The following is a 16,503-nucleotide window of genomic DNA, read 5'->3' on the forward strand; positions in this document are numbered from 1 at the left end:
CTGAAATAGTAAATTTAAAAAAATTGGCGTGATTCTCCAAAATTTTAGCAATTCTCCAAATGAATACTATTTATGTTAATAAATATCTAAATATGTGCAATATTCAGGAAACTCAATGTCAATGAGTTGAAAAGTATGAAAACGATGTTATTGGAAATCTAAAGTACAGTCGTTGCCGAATGTAGAGCCATTGCTACATCGGAAAGACACCATCGCTTCTCTGTTGTGAAGAAATAAACAGTCGTTTATTCGATAGAGTAGGGTACATCAGAGAATTACAACATATTCTAAATATATTCTACCGTATTATTTTTTCACCGTTACTAAATGTACTATCCTGATGTGTTCTTATTTTGATTAGGATCCAGTAACCCCATCACCAGGTTTGTGGTAGAGCAGAGACAGAACCGAAGTCGAAGCATTTGCAGTGAGACAGCGTCAGTTGGGAGCTGGGCGGCAAGCAGAGCCAGCTTCTCGCTAGACGCTGATCTGGGCCGTCTTGGTGATCCAGTCGAGGACTGAGGTAACCCTGGTGAAGGCGCCGGGCACCCCGGCCGCGCCGCAGATGTCCTTCGTCAGATAGCCCGCTATCCCGATCTGCTTGAACCCTCCGCCGGTCTTGAGAACCAGAGCAGTGCCACTATCTCCCTGCAATGCAGACAGTTGTTTACTTACACCTCTGCTGCAATTATGAAATAAGCTTACCAACAGTGTTACCCCTTGAACTAATGGATTGATGCATAAGTTCGTAGCAAAAGATACACATAACAGGTACTTTGGTCACCAAAAATATATTCTCCCTCACTATTTACAGCGCTGGGGTAACTTTTCCATTCGGCGACTGTAGAAAACACGTGGTTTTGACACTAACTCGTCGAGCCTGTTCGGTGCGAATTTTCATCCGGAGAGGAAGTTCCTTGATGGTTGTTCGATGTTGTTGTTGTTGTGGTCTGCAGTCCTGAGACTGGTTTGATGCAGCTCTCCATTCTGCCCTATCCTGTGCAAGCTTCTTCATCTCCCAGTACCTACTGCAACCTACATCCTTCTGAATCTGCTTAGTGTATTCATCTCTTGGTCTCCCTCTACGATTTTTACCCTCCACGCTGCCCTCCAATGCTAAATTTGGGATCCCTTGATGCCTCAGAACATGTCCTATCAACCGGTCCCTTCTTCTTGTCAAGTTGTGCCACAAACTCCTCCCCAATTCTATTCAATACCTCCTCATTAGTTATGTGATCTACCTATCTAATCTTCAGCATTCTTCTTTAGCACCACATTTCGAAAGCTTCTATTCTCTTGTTGTCCAAACTATTTATCATCTATGTTTCACTTCCATACATAGCTACACTCCATACAAATACTTTCAGAAACGGCTTCCTGACACTTAAATCTATACTCGATGTTAACAAAATCCTCTTCTTCAGAAACGCTTTCCTTGCCATTGCCAGTCTACATTTTATATCCTCTCTACTTCGACCATCATCAGTTATTGTGCTCCCCAAATAGCAAAACTCCTTTACTACTTTGCTACACGAGTATCACAGTGTGTTGCTACATAGTTACAGCAAGCAGTTCAACGAAGGTCAGCATCCGTAGTACCGATACTGCACAAATTCAAACCGAATTGACTAATGTAAAGCAACAAATCGAAGCCGAACTTATCGGATGGAAACAAGATATGGAGGAAACCATGCAATAGAAACATTCATACCTCAAGTCGAAGATTTCAACAACCTATGTTACATTTTCTGACGAAATTAGGCCGAATTTGGAAGCAACAACGTTCATAATGAGTAGCTCTGTACCGACAGCTAAAAGTGAAGTTGCGATGTCACACACATTCCCTGACAATATACCAAACAATAATGTGTACACACAGATGCACATGGAAGAGAAGCTACTAAAGCATCGACAATTTCAGACCTTTCTACCGGAGAAGCGATCGGTTAATCCAAGCATTCAAGGATCTAGACGAGTCTTGCCTAGGGCACGGTCTGATGCCCAGAAAATCAGTTTCATCGCGGGCTGCAAACAAGGCGAAGGAAACTTTTGGTGTACAGATGTAATGGAGACATGCCAGACGTATGAGGAATTTGAAAAGGCTTTTCTCAACCGGTACTGGTGTAAGGGAATCCAGGAGCGTTTGAAGAAAGAGGCGTACAATCCAAAACCCTTCATACCAGCCAACCTTCGGAGATACTTCGAGAAGTATTTCAATAAGGCCAGATATTGAACCAGAGCAGTTCCTCAGAAGGACATAGTGAAAATTATTAATGCCTGACTTTTGGTAAAGGTGCGTGAGAAGTTAATGTACGCACCAGAAACCGATGTTGAGGAATTTCTACCCGTGGTGGACACAGTTGACCTTCTCCAAGAAGATTTAAGACAAAGAAACCAAAATAGTGGTCCGTCTAATTCCTTTAATAAATATTTTGGAAATCAGAATGAACAGAACCACAATAACAGGCAAAACAATTCGGGTAGCACGAATCACGCCAACGTCAACAAATGAACAACGTTCATTGACTTAATGAAAATGCACCGAATTTTCAACCTCACTTGAAGAAAAACAGGAGGTATGACAGGCGTTTTGACCCTATGTATGCAAACAACCAGGGAAACAACACACAAAGTGGACCACAAAAACAAAGCAACTGGCAACAGCCATCAAACTCGGACTAGTCTACTGCTAGTAACAACCTCCAACCAGAGAAACAATCCGGTGATAATTACGGATTAACAGATGAATCAAGATCATCAACCAACCAACAGCTAAACTAATGCGACCGGATCGTGTCCCGGAGGAATGGTCGTCAGTGGAGAGAGGGTTGTAAGTAGGCTGTTCAGGTTTTTTTTATTGGTAACGCCACCTCTGTATAAAAATCACTGGCTGTGCTGTGTGCAGTCTGTGTCTAGTTTGCATTGTTGTCTGCCATTGTAGTGTTGGGCAGCGGCAGCTGGATGTGAACAGCGCGTAGCGTTGCGCAGTTGGAGGTGAGCCGCCAGCAGTGGTGGATGTGGGGAGAGAGATGGCGGAGTTTCGTAATTTGTCATGAACTGCTATATATATTATGACTATTAAGGTAAATACATTGTTTGTTCTCTATTAAAATCTTTCATTTGCTAACTATGCCTATCAGTAGTTAGTGCCTTCAGTAGTTTGAATCTTTTATTTAACTGGCAGTAGTGGCGCTCGCTGTATTGCAGTAGCTTGAGTAGCGAAGATTTTTGTGAGGTAAGTGATTTGTGAAAGGTATAGTTTAATGTTAGTCAGGGCCATTCTTTTGTAGGGATTATTGAAAGTCAGATTGCGTTGCGCTAACAAAATATTGTGTGTCAGTTTAAGCACAGTCTTGTATAAATTGTTCTAAGGGGACGTTTCAGGGTCTCCAATGAGAAAATGAGTATGTTCAGAATGGTCATAATTTAGAGGATAAACTGACTGAAGAAGAAAGGGGATATGCCACTAGAAGGATGGCACTTTTTACGCTGATGATTTATACGGAGATTCTGGGTAGAACGGTCAAGGTAATTTTTGACACAGGTGCCAACATTAATGCTATTTCAGCATGTTTGTTTGACAAACTGTCTCGAAATGCAAAATTACCAGTCTTTCCCGCAAGTAACTGCAAGGTAATTGGAGCTGTGTGCAGTAAGGCTCTGAATATACGTATACAGACTTTATTGGAGTTAAGATTAGGAAATGCAGCGATTTTATGCGCGTTCTTGATAATTAGTAAGTTGATGGAGGACTGTACAACAGGAATGGAGGTGATACGCAAGAAGGATATGCACTTCGACTTCTCAGTGGGATATGCAGATACTAATGTTGATGGTGAGAGAATTTGTGTGGAGTTCATACGGGAAGAGAACACAGACTGGCGGAGATATATCCCCATGACACATATTGTTACAGTTTTTACTCGATACCATGGGGGCTACGTCAACCTGTTAAAGAAGAAACTCATCAAATGATGGAGTGGAATCTCATCGAAACTTCATGCAGTCCATACTGCAGTCGATTGTTGGTCTCACCCAAGCCAGGTGGTAAAGTTCACCTAGTTCTGGATGCCCGTCAGATCAACACTATTATCGTTCCAGACAGAACGCACCCAGAAAATATTGACGAACTGATTCTAAGATTTCACGGCAAAAAGTACTTCACCACATTCGACCTTTGCACTTCGTCCTGGCAGGTCAAGCTAGTAGAAGAATCTAGGAAGCATACAGCTTTTCTCTATGCGGGTAGAAGCTACCAATTTAAAGTTCTGCCATTCGGTCTGAATGTGAGTTCAGGAGTCTTCATTCAGGCCCTAGATACAGTACTCGGACCTGAATTGCGGAGCCAGCTAACGCTCTTAGTGGACAATATTCTAATAGCAACAACATTGTGGGATGTGCACATTAATCTCTTGTCGAGAGTTCTGTCAACATTTCAACAATCTGGAATGGCTACGAATTCTTTCGCGACGTATTTCTTGAATAAAAATTTCTCGGTGTACATCCCGCGTCAATTCAGGATAAAACTCCAAACTTTCGACCACTACCTCCATGGTCGTCGTCAGGGCTAAAACTGACTGTCGTAAACTAGCGAGGCTCCCACTTTTATATGCAAAGGACGGCTTCTGACTGGCCGGAATACGTCATAGCAACAGCGATATGGCGCGTAGTGAAGTGGTGCCCTCTACTTCCATAGATGTAGTTTCTATCCCGCGTTGCTTGCAGCGCCATCCCTTGAATCAGGAGGTAAAGTGCGGGAAGTTTTCCTCTGCGATTATTCTTTATCCAGTGCACTCTTCCAGGTGTTGCTAAGTACATAGCCGCTGTCTCTGTTAAAGTTATTATCGCTAAGTCTAATTTCGACTGCTTCCCGGATCACAGAGTCCCAGTAATTCGATGCGTGGGCCATTACTTTCGTTTCTTCAAATAAAATCTTATGCTTGTTAAGGAGGCTATGTTCGGCCACCGCTGATTTTTTCCAAATACCTGTATTTCAGGTGGTGCTGGTGCTCGGTGCAGCGGTCGGCAACGGTTCTTACAGACTGGCCCACGTAATTCTTGCCGCATTCGCAAGGAAAGCTATAAATTCCCAGCACCCTTAAGCCGAGACTATCTTTGACTGGTCTCAACATTTTCTTAATTTTCCTAGGTGGTCGGAAAACTGGTTTTATTCCTTGCCTCTTCAGGACTCTGCCTATCTTGCTTGTTGTAACACCGCAAAATGGAAGCTGCGCTATGTGTTGGTCCTCTTCTTGTTTATGGACGGCATCGTGTCTTACTTTCTTGGACAATACTGATGTAATTTCACCGGCAGAATAACCATTCCTCTTGAAAACAGTCGTCAAATGGTTAATCCGGGGACCGAGGTGGTCCTTGTCGAAAATAGTCCTGGTTCTGTGTACTAAAGTATTCAGCATAGTTCTCTTCTGAGACGGATGATGGAAGCTGTGGCTATGCAGATATAAGTCTGTATGCGTTGGCTTCCTGTACAGAGAATGGAACAGTCGTCCATCCGATTTTCGCTCCACCAACACATCTAAAAAAGGTAACTTCCCTTCCTTCTCTACCTCCATTGTAAATTTTATGTTTGGATGTACACTATTCAAATGTTCGAACTGCTGCAGCGTGTCAGTGCCATGTGACCAGATTAAAAAAGTATCGTCGACGTATCTGTAGAAGCATGATGGGCGGAGGTGAGCGCTGCTCAACGCTCGTTCTTCAAAATCCTCCATGAAAAAATTCGCTATTGCTGGTGATAGTGGCGAACCCATGGCTGTTCCATCCGTCATTTCATAATAATTTCCACTGTGTAAAAAGTAAGTGGTCGTCAAAGTATGCCGGAACAACTTCAAAATTTCTGACGAAAAATGAGGAGCCAACAGTTGTAATGTGTCATCCACAGGTACTTTGGTGAACAAAGAAACCACGCCGAGGCTGACCATGATATCACTTGGGCCTATCTTCATTTGTTTTATGATATCAACAAACATTTTTGAATTCTTAATATGATGTGGGCAGTGACCAACTATAGGCACCAACAATTTAGTTAACTGTTTTGCAAGGCTGTACGTAGTAGAACCAATAGCGTTAACAATCGGTCTCAACGGGACGTTCTCCTTATGAACCTTTGGCAAACCGTACAATTTTGGTGGACTAGGTGCTCTCGGCCGTAAGTCCTTCACCAGTTCGTCGGAGAGGCCAGAGTTTTTTACTAGCTCCCTTGTCTTCCTGCTGATCGCCGATGTGAGATCCCATATGAGAATCCGATATGTGCTATCCCCCCAGTTACAAGCCAACTTCCTTGTGGTAATCTGTAGCATTGAGGATTACCGTGGCGTTCCCCTTGTCAACAGGTAAAACAACTAGATCTTCATCTTTCTGCAACAATTTCAGTCCTTGTCTCTCCTCTCTGCTGATGTTTGACTTAGGCGGCTTGGAGGTCGCTAAAGTCCGGCTAGTGGCAAGCCTTACGTCCTGCTTAAATTGGCTCGTTGTTGTGCAAGACTACAGCGATGGAGTAAATGAAAGGTATACAGTAAGAAAAAAATACTAACTCTTTGTGTAACAGACTCAGTTGAAGTCAAAATAATGCTAAAAAGTTGTTCTGCTAAAGAATTATGGGAAATTAGTTAAATATTATAAAGTATTCAAAGGAAACTGTTTAGGAGAACTGATACAGAGTCTGACAAACTGAAATTAAGTTGGTCAGAAGACAAAGCACAGAGACTAATTAGATAAACGCATGAAAACTATGGTCATTGTGGAACACAAATACGTACGCAAAACCTACAGGAAAATGTTTATTATTATAACGTAGATACAAAGGTAAGAAGAGAATTATCAAACTGTGATAAGTGTCAGTGAGTCAAGATAAGTAATAGGACACATCAAGGTGAAATGCAACACATTATTCCTGTAAAACCTTTGCACTACAGAACGTTGCCAAAATATAAATGTAGACAATATTATATTTTTGTCATGCTTGATGTTTTCTTCTAGTGTACTATATTATGAAAGCTACAAGGAAAGAAATCATTGGAAAAACTGAAAAAAGATTATTTTAAGAATGTAGGGAAAGCAAAAGTTATTTTATCAGATAATCGTTCGTAATTTGTGCCAAAAAACTGCAAGTCATTTATAGCTAAACATGTTTTCAATTCAGTTTATAAATCATTACTGAATTCAGCAGGGACATACATGCATGAAATTGGTCATGGTCTCATACGCTTTGTAGCCATAAACATCCAACATGGTATGAGCCCATAAATGCTTTTGAAGATATTACAGACACAGACACACACACACACACACACACACACACACACACACACACACACACACACACATATATATATATATATATATATATATATATATATACACTCCTGGAAATTGAAATAAGAACACCGTGAATTCATTGTCCCAGGAAGGGGAAACTTTATTGACACATTCCTCGGGTCAGGTACATCACATGATCACACTGACAGAACCACAGGCACATAGACACAGGCAACAGAGCTGGCACAATGTCGGCACTAGTACAGTGTATATCCACCTTTCGCAGCAATGCAGGCTGCTGTTCTCCCATGGAGACGATCGTAGAGATGCTGGATGTAGTCCTGTGGAACGGCTTGCCATGCCATTTCCACCTGGCGCCTCAGTTGGACCAGCGTTCGTGCTGGACGTGCAGACCGCGTGAGACGACGCTTCTTCCAGTCCCAAACATGCTCAATGGGGGACAGATCCGGAGATCTTGCTGGCCAGGGTAGTTGACTTACACCTTCTAGAGCACGTTGGGTGGCACGGGATACATGCGGACGTGCATTGTCCTGTTGGAACAGCAAGTTCCCTTGCCGGTCTAGGAATGGTAGAACGATGGGTTCGATGACGGTTTGGATGTACCGTGCACTATTCAGCGTCCCCTCGACGATCACCAGTGGTGTACGGCCAGTGTAGGAGATCGCTCCCCACACCATGATGCCGGGTGTTGGCCCTGTGTGCCTCGGTCGTATGCAGTCCTGATTGTGGCGCTCACCTGCACGGCGCCAAACACGCATACGACCATCATTGGCACCAAGGCAGAAGCGACTCTCATCGCTGAAGACGACACGTCTCCATTCGTCCCTCCATTCACGCCTGTCGCGACACCACTGGAGGCGGGCTGCACGATGTTGGGGCGTGAGCGGAAGACGGCCTAACGGTGTGCGGGACCGTAGCCCAGCTTCATGGAGACGGTTGCGAATGGTCCTCGCCGATACCCCAGGAGCAACAGTGTCCCTAATTTGCTGGGAAGTGGCGGTGCGGTCCCCTACGGCACTGCGTAGGATCCTACGGTCTTGGCGTGCATCCGTGCGTCGCTGCGGTCCGGTCCCAGGTCGACGGGCACGTGCACCTTCCGCCGACCACTGGCGACAACAACGATGTACTGTGGAGACCTCACGCCCCACGTGTTGAGCAATTCGGCGGTACGTCCACCCGGCCTCCCGCATGCCCACTATACGCCCTTGCTCAAAGTCCGTCAACTGCACATACGGTTCACGTCCACGCTGTCGCGGCATGCTACCAGTGTTAAAGACTGCGATGGAGCTCCGTATGCCACGGCAAACTGGCTGACACTGACGGCGGCGGTGCACAAATGCTGCGCAGCTAGCGCCATTCGACGGCCAACACCACGGTTCCTGGTGTGTCCGCTGTGCCGTGCATGTGATCATTGCTTGTACAGCCCTCTCGCAGTGTCCGGAGCAAGTATGGTGGGTCTGACACACAGGTGTCAAGGTGTTCTTTTTTCCATTTCCAGGAGTGTGTATATATATATGTATATAGGGTGAACATAAAGTCCAGGAACACTTTCAATTATTTATTGCACAAATACCAAACATTGTAGAGTTATCATACTTACGTCATTTTGAAGAGAAACCCTGAAAGTTTTTTTCGTGTAGTTTGGTAATTTGCCGATAGTCAGCGCTAGTCGCAAACATGGCTATTTCAGATGCGGACCGAGCATTCTCTGTGTTGGAGTTCGACAAAAACAAGTGTGCTACAGCTGTTCAGCGGACGTTTGGTATCAAGTGTGGTAAGAAGGCACCAACAAGGAAGACCATTTACCAATGGCACAACAAATTCGTTATGACATGTCGCTTGTGCCTGGCAAAGAGAAGCAGACGTCCGAGTGTGAGTGAAGTGAATGTGGAGCACGTACAAGATACATTCATAAGGAATCCAAAGAAATTGGTGTGTCGTGAATCCCTTGGCCATGTTGCAGCAATGGCTGATGCCTCAAATGCAACTGGATTCTCCATTCATCTTTCAGCAGGATGGGTCTCCACCCCATTTTCATCACGAAGTTCGTGGGTACCTGAACACAGAGCTGCCACATTGATGCATCAGCTGTGTTACAGAAGAGGACAGCTGTTTCATGGAACGGCCTCCCCAATCACCAGATCTCACTCCATGTGACTTCTTTCTTTGGGGACACATTAAAGATCTGGTGTATGTGCCACCTCTAGCACGTGATGTAGCAGAACTCCGGGAGAGAATACGGGAAGCGCCTGTCATAGACGACCCTGCCACGCTGGGACGGTTATGGCAAGAATTCAGTTACCGTACTGACGTCTGCCTGGTCATTCACGGTTCACATATCGAATGTTTGTAAAGTGACTTTCACAGTTTCTCTTCAAAATGCAATTTGTATGACATCTGTACTGTGTTTAGTCCTGGTGCAATAAATAACCGAAAGTGTTCCCCTGACTTTATGTACACCATGTATATATTGAATGGGTGCGTGTGTGTGTGTGTGTGTGTGTGTGTGTGTGTGTGCGCGCGTGTGTGTGTGTTTCTGTATATAGCCTATATAAGTGACAAATACTCAATAATTTATTTTGAGATTGTAATGAAAATTCGTTTAGTTTACAGGTATTGGAGATACAATTAAATTATTGACAAAGACCAATGGCTAATAAGACAATTTAGGAGACAAAAAATGTGAACATCATAAATATTATTCATTCAAACAGAAGAGAGATAGTATGGATAGAAAGAGATAACAATGATAGATTTAAGGATAGAGGAGGAGGATGTGGCACAGAAAATGAGGATGAAACAGCTCGAGGTACTGTGCTAGCCATGCACATCATGTATTCCTCTTAGGGGGATGAGGGAATCTTTCCTCATCACTATATACTGTTGATTTACTGCAAATAAAATAGTGAAAATAATGGTAATTATGTAGATGTCCATAGTTCTGACTAATCTCAAACGCATCCTTCAATTTTCGATTAGTACAAGAAAACATGCAATTTTTTTCCAGTGAGAGCCCTTTTCCTTTAACTTCAAATTCGAAAAGAATTTTTACCCTTCTGTTTATATGGTTTCGAAGATGTAACACTCCTAAGCCCCTGTAGTTTCCTACGTTTTGGATAAATCAAACAATTTACACTAGGATGTGCGTTTTCCGAAATTTCGAATGGAGCAATGTATATGTCGATAAACTTTTTTAGTTCTGTATTTAAAATTTTGCGCATTTTGTGTGATATGACCAGTACATAATCGTCAGCCTTAAATATTGTTATTTTTGCTTTACCATCATCATCATGTCTTCTCTTTAGTGTTTCCCCTTGTTTTCTCATAGTATCTTTGTCAGATTGCGTACATTCCTGTACATATATGTATATATATATATATATATATATATATATATATATATATATATATATATATATAACAGACACAGTCCCTTTGACTGTTCACTAAACCAGCCCAAAGATCACAACCATGCACGAGCAGGACCTGCTAGATGGAGGGCGTTCGACAGCTGATCAGTTCCACTCATTCCACCAGGAAGGAGGTACACGGTTCGTGTTGTCTGTAGTTCAACCATGCCTAGATGGTCAATACCGCGGTTCAATCGCGTCCGCAATGTTACATTGTGCCAGGAAGGGCTGTCAACAAGGGAAGCGTCCAGGAATCTCGGAGTTAACAAAACGATGTTGTTCGGACATGGAGGAAATACAGAGACACAGGAACTGTCAATGACATGCCTCAATCAGACCGCCAAAGGGCTACTACTCCAGTGGATGACAGATACCTACGGATTATGGCTCGGAGGAACCCTGACAGCAACGCCACCGTGTTGAATAACGCTTTTCGTGCAGCCACGGGACGTCGTGTTACGACTCAAACTGTGTGCAATAGGTTGCACGATGCGCAACTTAACTCCCGACATTCATGGCGAGGTCCATCTTTGCAACCACGACACCATACAGCGTGGTACAAATGGGCCCAACAACATGCCAAATGGACCGCTCAGGATTGGCATCACGTTCTCTTCACCAATGAGTGTCGCATATTTCTTCAACCAGACAATTGTCGAAGACATGTATGGAGGCAACCCAACGAGGCTGAACGTGGAAATTCCCTGCTGTTTTGGGGTGGCAGTATGTGGGGCCGACGTACGCCACTGGTGATTATGGGAGGTGCCATAACGCCTGTGCGATACGTGAATGCCATCCTCCGACTGATAGTGCAACCATATCAGCAGCATGGACGACAATTCGCGCCCCCATCGTGCACATCTTGTGAATGACTTCCTTCAGGATAACGACATCGCTCGACTAGGGTGGCCGGCACGTTCTCCAGACATGAGCCTTATCGAACATGCCAGGGATAGATTGAAAGGGCTGTTTATGGAAGATGTGATCCATCAACCACTCTGAGGGATCTACACCAAATCGCCGGTGAGGAGTGGGACAATCTTTACCAATAGTGCCTTGATGAACTTGTGAATAGTATACCACGACCAATGCAGACATGCACCAATGCAGACATGCACCAATGCAAGAGGACGTGCTACTGGGTATTAGAGGTATTAGGTATTAGGTGTACAGAAATCTGGAGTACAACCTCTGAAGGTCTGGCTGTATGGTGTTACAATTCCAATGTTCTGTACAGGTTGTGGAACTCTCGGAATTGAGGTGCTGCAGTATTTTTTTGGTGTATATATACACTCCTGGAAATGGAAAAAAGAACACATTGACACCGGTGTGTCAGACCCATCATACTTGCTCCGGACACTGCGAGAGGGCTGTACAAGCAATGATCACACGCACGGCACAGCGGATACACCAGGAACCGCGGTGTTGGCCGTCGAATGGCGCTAGCTGCGCAGCATTTGTGCACCGCCGCCGTCAGTGTCAGCCAGTTTACCGTGGCATACGGAGCTCCATCGGTCTTTAACACTGGTAGCATGCCGCGACAGCGTGGACGTGAACCGTATGTGCAGTTGACGGACTTTGAGCGAGGGCGTATAGTGGGCATGCGGGAGGCAGGGTGGACGTACCGCCGAATTGCTCAACACGTAGGGCGTGAGGTCTCCACAGTACATCGATGTTGTCGCCAGTGGTCGGCGGAAGGTGCACGTGCCCGTCGACCTGGAACCGGACCGCAGCGACGCACGGATGCACGCCAAGACCGTAGGATCCTACGCAGTGCCGTAGGGGACCGCACCGCCACTTCCCAGCAAATTAGGGACACTGTTGCTCCTGGGGTATCGGCGAGGACCATTCGCAACCGTCTCCATGAAGCTGGGCTACGGTCCCGCACACCGTTAGGCCGTCTTCCGCTCACGCCCCAACATCGTGCAGCCCGCCTCCAGTGGTGTCGCGACAGGCGTGAATGGAGGGACGAATGGAGACGTGTCGTCTTCAACGATGAGAGTCGCTTCTGCCTTGGTGCCAATGATGGTCGTATGCGTGTTTGGCGCCGTGCAGGTGAGCGCCACAATCAGGACTGCATACGACCGAGGCACACAGGGCCAACACCCGGCATCATGGTGTGGGGAGCGATCTCCTACACTGGCCGTACACCACTGGTGATCGTCGAGGGGACACTGAATAGTGCACGGTACATCCAAACCGTCATCGAACCCATCGTTCTACCATTCCTAGACCGGCAAGGGAACTTGCTGTTCCAACAGGACAATGCACGTCCGCATGTATCCCGTGCCACCCAACGTGCTCTAGAAGGTGTAAGTCAACTACCCTGGCCAGCAAGATCTCCGGATCTGTCCCCCATTGAGCATGTTTGGGACTGGATGAAGCGTCGTCTCACGCGGTCTGCACGTCCAGCACGAACGCTGGTCCAACTGAGGCGCCAGGTGGAAATGGCATGGCAAGCCGTTCCACAGGACTACATCCAGCATCTCTACGATCTTCTCCATGGGAGAATAGCAGCCTGCATTGCTGCGAAAGGTGGATATAGACTGTACTTCTGCCGACATTGTGCATGCTCTGTTACCTGTGTCTACGTGCCTGTGGTTCTGTCAGTGTGATCATGTGATGTATCTGACCCCAGGAATGTGTCAATAAAGTTTCCCCTTCCTGGGACAATGAATTCACGGTGTTCTTATTTCAATTTCCAGGAGTGTATATATATATATATATATATATATATATATATATATATATATATATATATATTAGTAATGTTTCCCTTATGTGTAAATTCACATACTCATCTTCATTTTCACATCCCCTCTTGTATACAGAGCCAAGATTCAGACAAATTTTCATGATAAAGTTTCTGATGATGCTGTTTGGGACATGACCATAGTCATCCATTCTGCCAATCTTTGTTATAATTTTATGTTCATGTCAGATGCTACCCACCTTAATTTTTGAGGCCCCCACTTTCTTATTCTTACTGTATTGCCTTGTAACTACAGCTACCCTTTCTATCTCCTGCTGTTCATAAGCAGTAGTTTGAGCTAAACTTCTGCAACAGTACCAGTTTTCTGCTTTTCCTTCCATCCAGATATTTTGAGGCACTGTGCTTCCCTAGGCTTCCCTAGTTGCAGTGTTTGAACAATACTTATCTCTTGTTCCTATTACTAGTAAGTACAGTATGTCTTCTGCAAATAATCCATTTTAAAGCTATGTTACTTTTCAAAACTATATGATATTCCTTTTGACAACTAAACTGACATCTGATGAATAACATAAAATTTGCCATTTAACAGAATCCATGTGGTAATATATTTTGTGTTAAACTGCTAAAATATATCTGAATATCTGAAATTATGTCTATTGTCCTTGTAGGAAACTTACTTTGTCATTATGAAGATGAGTTATTGTTTGTACAATGTCAGCTCACACACAGCACTTGTATTATGATAGAAGAACTAAAATCTGGTTATGAACTGAAGTTTTCGAAATCCTACTTGATACATGATGATGAGTTTGAAATTGTTGTCTTAGTAACATTATGTAAAAGATGCTATGAAAACAAGAAATCTGGTTTTTCAGAACTTACAGATGATGGTGTTGTTAATAATAGGTAATAATTGTAATACTTTCTGAATGAATAGCTGAGTCAAATATATGTATTGATATTTTTTCAGTTTATCTATGAACATATTGCTTACAAAATTATCTATTATATGAAGTTGATGGGTTTAGGAATGAGCTGAGATGATATAATGAAACACTGTCTCTGTGAGATGTGGAAGATACATTATGATGTGTTTGATGTTGTGGAGATGTTGATGAAAAGGTTTAATGCTGAATTTAAGAAACTTTATTCATTATTGTTTGACTATGGCAAAGTTCATACAAAAACAGCTTGATATGCAATTGTGTAGGTACTAAATACCACATTTTAATAATATGTCTCTGTATATGTTAGGTCAGGGCGTGGACTGTCAGAAGCTTGAACGTGGTAGGGAAACTAGAAAATCTGAAAAGGGAAATGCAAAGGCTCAATCTAGATATAGTAGGGGTCAGTGAAGTGAAGTGGAAGGAAGACAAGGATTTCTGGTCAGATGAATATCGGGTAATATCAACAGCAGCAGAAAATGGTATAACAGGTGTGGGATTCGTTATGAATAGGAAGGTAGGCCAGAGGGTGTGTTACTGTGAACAGTTCAGTGACCGGGTTGTTCTAATCAGAATCAACAGCAGACCAACACCGACAACGATAGTTCAGGTATACATGCCGACGTCGCAAGCTGAAGATGAACAGATAGAGAAAGTGTATGAGGATATTGAAAGGGTAATGCAGTATGTAAAGGGGGACGAAAATCTAATAGTCATGGGCGACTGGAATGCAGTTGTAGGGGAAGGAGTAGAAGAAAAGGTTACAGGAGAATATGGGCTTGAGACAAGGAATGAAAGAGGAGAAAGACTAATTGAGTTCTGTAACAAGTTTCAGCTAGTAATAGCGAATACCCTGTTCAAGAATCACAAGAGGAGGAGGTATACTTGGAAAAGGCCGGGAGATATGGGAAGATTTCAATTAGATTACATCATGGTCAGACAGAGATTCCGAAATCAGATACTGGATTGTAAGGCGTACCCAGGAGCAGATATAGACTCAGATCACAATATAGTAGTGATGAAGAGTAGGCTGAAGTTCAAGACATTAGTCAGGAAGAATCAATATGCAAAGAAGTGGGATACGGAAGTACTAAGGAATGACGAGATACGTTTGAAGTTCTCTAACGCTATAGATACAGCAATAAGGAATAGTGCAGTAGGCAGTACAGTTGAAGAGGAATGGACATCTCTAAAAAGGGGCATCACAGAAGTTGGGAAGGAAAACATAGGTTCAAAGAAGGTAGCTGCGAAGAAACCATGGGTAACAGAAGAAATACTACAGTTGATTGATAAAAGGAGGAAGTACAAACATGTTCCGGGAAAATCAGGAATACAGAAATACAAGTCGCTGAGGAATGAAATAAATAGGAAGTGCAGGGAAGCTAAGACGAAATGGCTGCAGGACAAATGTGAAGATATCGAAAAAGATATGATTGTTGGAAGGACAGACTCAGCACACAGGAAAGTCAAAACAACCTTTGGTGACATTAAAAGCAACGGTGGTAACATTAAGAGTGCAACGGGAATTCCACTGTTAAATGCAGAGGAGAGAGTAGATAGGTGGAAAGAATACATTGAAAGCCTCTATGAGGGTGAAGATTTGTCTGATGTGATAGAAGAAGAAACAGGAGTCGATTTAGAAGAGATAGGGGATCCAGTATTAAAATCGGAATTTAAAAGAGCTTTGGAGGACTTATGGTCAAATAAGGCAGAAGGGATAGATAACATTGCATCAGAATTTCTAAAATCATTGGGGGAAATGGCAACAAAACGACTATTCAAGTTGATGTGTAGAATACGAGGTGTGGCTAGAAAAAAACCGGACTAGTACTGGTGAAACAATAAAACGAATGCAATAAGGCTGAAAGTCGCGTGGACTGTCACGTGACTCTCGCTCCGCCTACTGCTCGAGTTTCATCTGCCTCCGGCACTCAGTCTGCCCGTGGCGTCTGTTTTAAGTAGTTGACGTTTTGTCTGTGCGTCGGAAAATGTTGAGTGTACAGAAAGAACAGCGTGTTAACATCAAATTTTGTTTCAAACTAGACAAATCTGCAAGTGAATCGTTTGTAATGTTACAACAAATGTACTGCGATGATTGTTTATCGCGAACACAAGTGTTTGAGTGGTTTAAACGATT

At 43.7% G+C, this 16,503-nt stretch overlaps 1 protein-coding gene across 1 annotated transcript in view; it reads right to left on the reverse strand.

The window, feature by feature from the left end:
- Nucleotides 1–223: 223 nt before the first annotated feature.
- LOC124550627 (venom serine protease Bi-VSP-like) overlaps nucleotides 224–16,503 on the reverse strand; it is a 185,413-nt gene continuing 169,133 nt past the window's right edge. The window contains exon 6 of the mRNA XM_047125349.1: nucleotides 224–648. Within this exon, the coding sequence (XP_046981305.1) occupies nucleotides 478–648 (171 nt within the window). The 3' untranslated portion in view covers nucleotides 224–477. The remainder of the gene's footprint in view (nucleotides 649–16,503) is intronic.

The sequence above is a fragment of the Schistocerca americana genome, chromosome 9 (genome assembly GCF_021461395.2).
Source record: "Schistocerca americana isolate TAMUIC-IGC-003095 chromosome 9, iqSchAmer2.1, whole genome shotgun sequence".
Taxonomy (NCBI): Eukaryota; Metazoa; Arthropoda; class Insecta; order Orthoptera; family Acrididae; genus Schistocerca; species Schistocerca americana.